This window comes from Penaeus japonicus, unplaced genomic scaffold (assembly GCF_977035675.1).
Source record: "Penaeus japonicus unplaced genomic scaffold, GWHDUDI00000001_assembly GWHDUDI00000040, whole genome shotgun sequence".
NCBI classification, from domain to species: Eukaryota; Metazoa; Arthropoda; class Malacostraca; order Decapoda; family Penaeidae; genus Penaeus; species Penaeus japonicus.
The window spans coordinates 8,747,926-8,749,723 of record NW_028234442.1 but is presented as its reverse complement, the minus strand read 5'-3'; the positions used below and the strand labels follow the sequence as shown (position 1 = coordinate 8,749,723).

General features: G+C 40.4%; 1 protein-coding gene across 1 annotated transcript in view; it reads left to right on the top strand.

The window, feature by feature from the left end:
* LOC147466875 (uncharacterized) overlaps positions 1–1,284 on the top strand; it is a 1,638-nt gene extending 354 nt beyond the window's left edge. Inside the window, exon 1 of the mRNA XM_086533815.1 lies at positions 1–1,284. This exon is cut by the window's left edge and continues 354 nt beyond it. Within this exon, the coding sequence (XP_086389941.1) occupies positions 1–1,284 (1,284 nt within the window).
* The last annotated feature ends 514 nt before the right edge of the window (positions 1,285–1,798 follow it).

Sequence of the window (1,798 nt, the reverse complement as noted above, 5' to 3'; positions counted from 1 at the left end):
AATGCCCCCTCTATCATAAAAATAAGGTTCGAAACCACACAAATGGCAAAAAGAGCATTAGAAAGTGGAATCTTAATCTTATTTCAATCTATGCCTCCCAGATTTATTGAAAAAGACATCTTCATCAACCTCATACCTTGCTACAGATGCTACAAATATGACCACCTCATCAAAGATTGCAAAGAGCTGGACAATTACAAAGCTTGTTCTGAATGTGCCTCTAGAGACCACACATATAAAGACTGCAAAGAAAACACGAAACAATGCCTAAATTGCAATGGCAATCACAGAACACTAGCCGCAAAGTGTCCAACACGAAAGCAAATTATAAAAGAAAGGACTAAAGAGCAAAGGCAATCCGAGAGAAGGCAAACCACCACCGATATCTCCCGACAAACTACCTATGCAGGGGTAACAGCGGTAACATCCAATTATACGGGGCCAAGAAACAGAAAAACAACCACCATGAATTCGGAAACAATGCTATGTTCTCTACCACCGAATGCAGCTGCCTGTATGATGAGTGCCATATTATTTGCATATACCCAGGAAGCCAGAGAACCAGGCAGTTTCCAGAAAACAATTGATTTGATGTATTCTATAAACAATCTGCCCAAGGTCAAATTTCCAGACCAAGTATATGCATCAGAAACACTTGGCGTGTTAATAAACACTAATAATATTGCACCAAAGATGACGAACGAAAACGAAAAGGACGAAATGGACCACGAAGAGGGAAATAATAAGAGGAATAGAGAGGTCACTCCAACCCAGGAAACATCAAAAACGAAAAAGTTTGCAACAAACAAGCAAACACAGGAGGAAACCAGTGGTGACGAGGAGTACCATTTACCACCTCCAACCGAGCATCACCCAGAAGAGAAACAAAACCAAGCCCCACAAGAGAGACTGAATGCTGCAATATATAGAGAGACCAGGTTGCAAAGATTGCCGGAGATAAGACTGAGGGCAAGCGAGGAAAGCATCGGTTATATCCCCAGACGACCGACACACAACGATATAGTCAAATTAATCCAGACAAATATCATTAAATATACATACGTCCACCAAGATATTTTTGATGACCAACTTATCAAAGATAACATTACTAACAGGAAAATTGATCTCACAGCATACAGAATACAGTATATCAACAATCAAGCTTTCGATGGAATTGAAAACGGAACTAGAACAGAACAGCAAACCGCCAGGAAATCCTCCACAGACCCGGATATTATAGAAACCCTTCTACTTCCCACAAATCATGGCCAAGAACAGATATAAAATTATTCAACAAAATGTCCTAAACTGGCGTACAAGGAGACATGAACTCTCAAACCTGTACTTAACAGAAGACCCAGATATCATTTTGATCAACTCTCATTGCCTACAAAACGATGATCGGATTAAGCTGTATGGGTACAGTGTTTACCAAAGAAATATACTAAATGAAGGAGACGCAGGAGTTGCTATTGCCATCAAAAGAAACATAAAACATAGAATCATTGATGACTTTATCGAAGATTTTCTCGCAGTGGAACTTCAAACTGCGCGAGGAAGCTTCGTCCTCGCTACGGCATACATGCCACCCAGACGACCCCAGTTTCCATATCCGGATTTGATGAAAATAATGAGAAAGAATACTCCGGCATACATCATAGCTGATCTGAATGCTCGACATCGCTCACTCGGTCATAACAACAACAACCTAATGGGTAGTGAGTTGATCAATCTGATAAACCGTAATATTATCACTCACATTGGGCCAGACTTCGATACTTTTGTAAGTCCAAGAGGA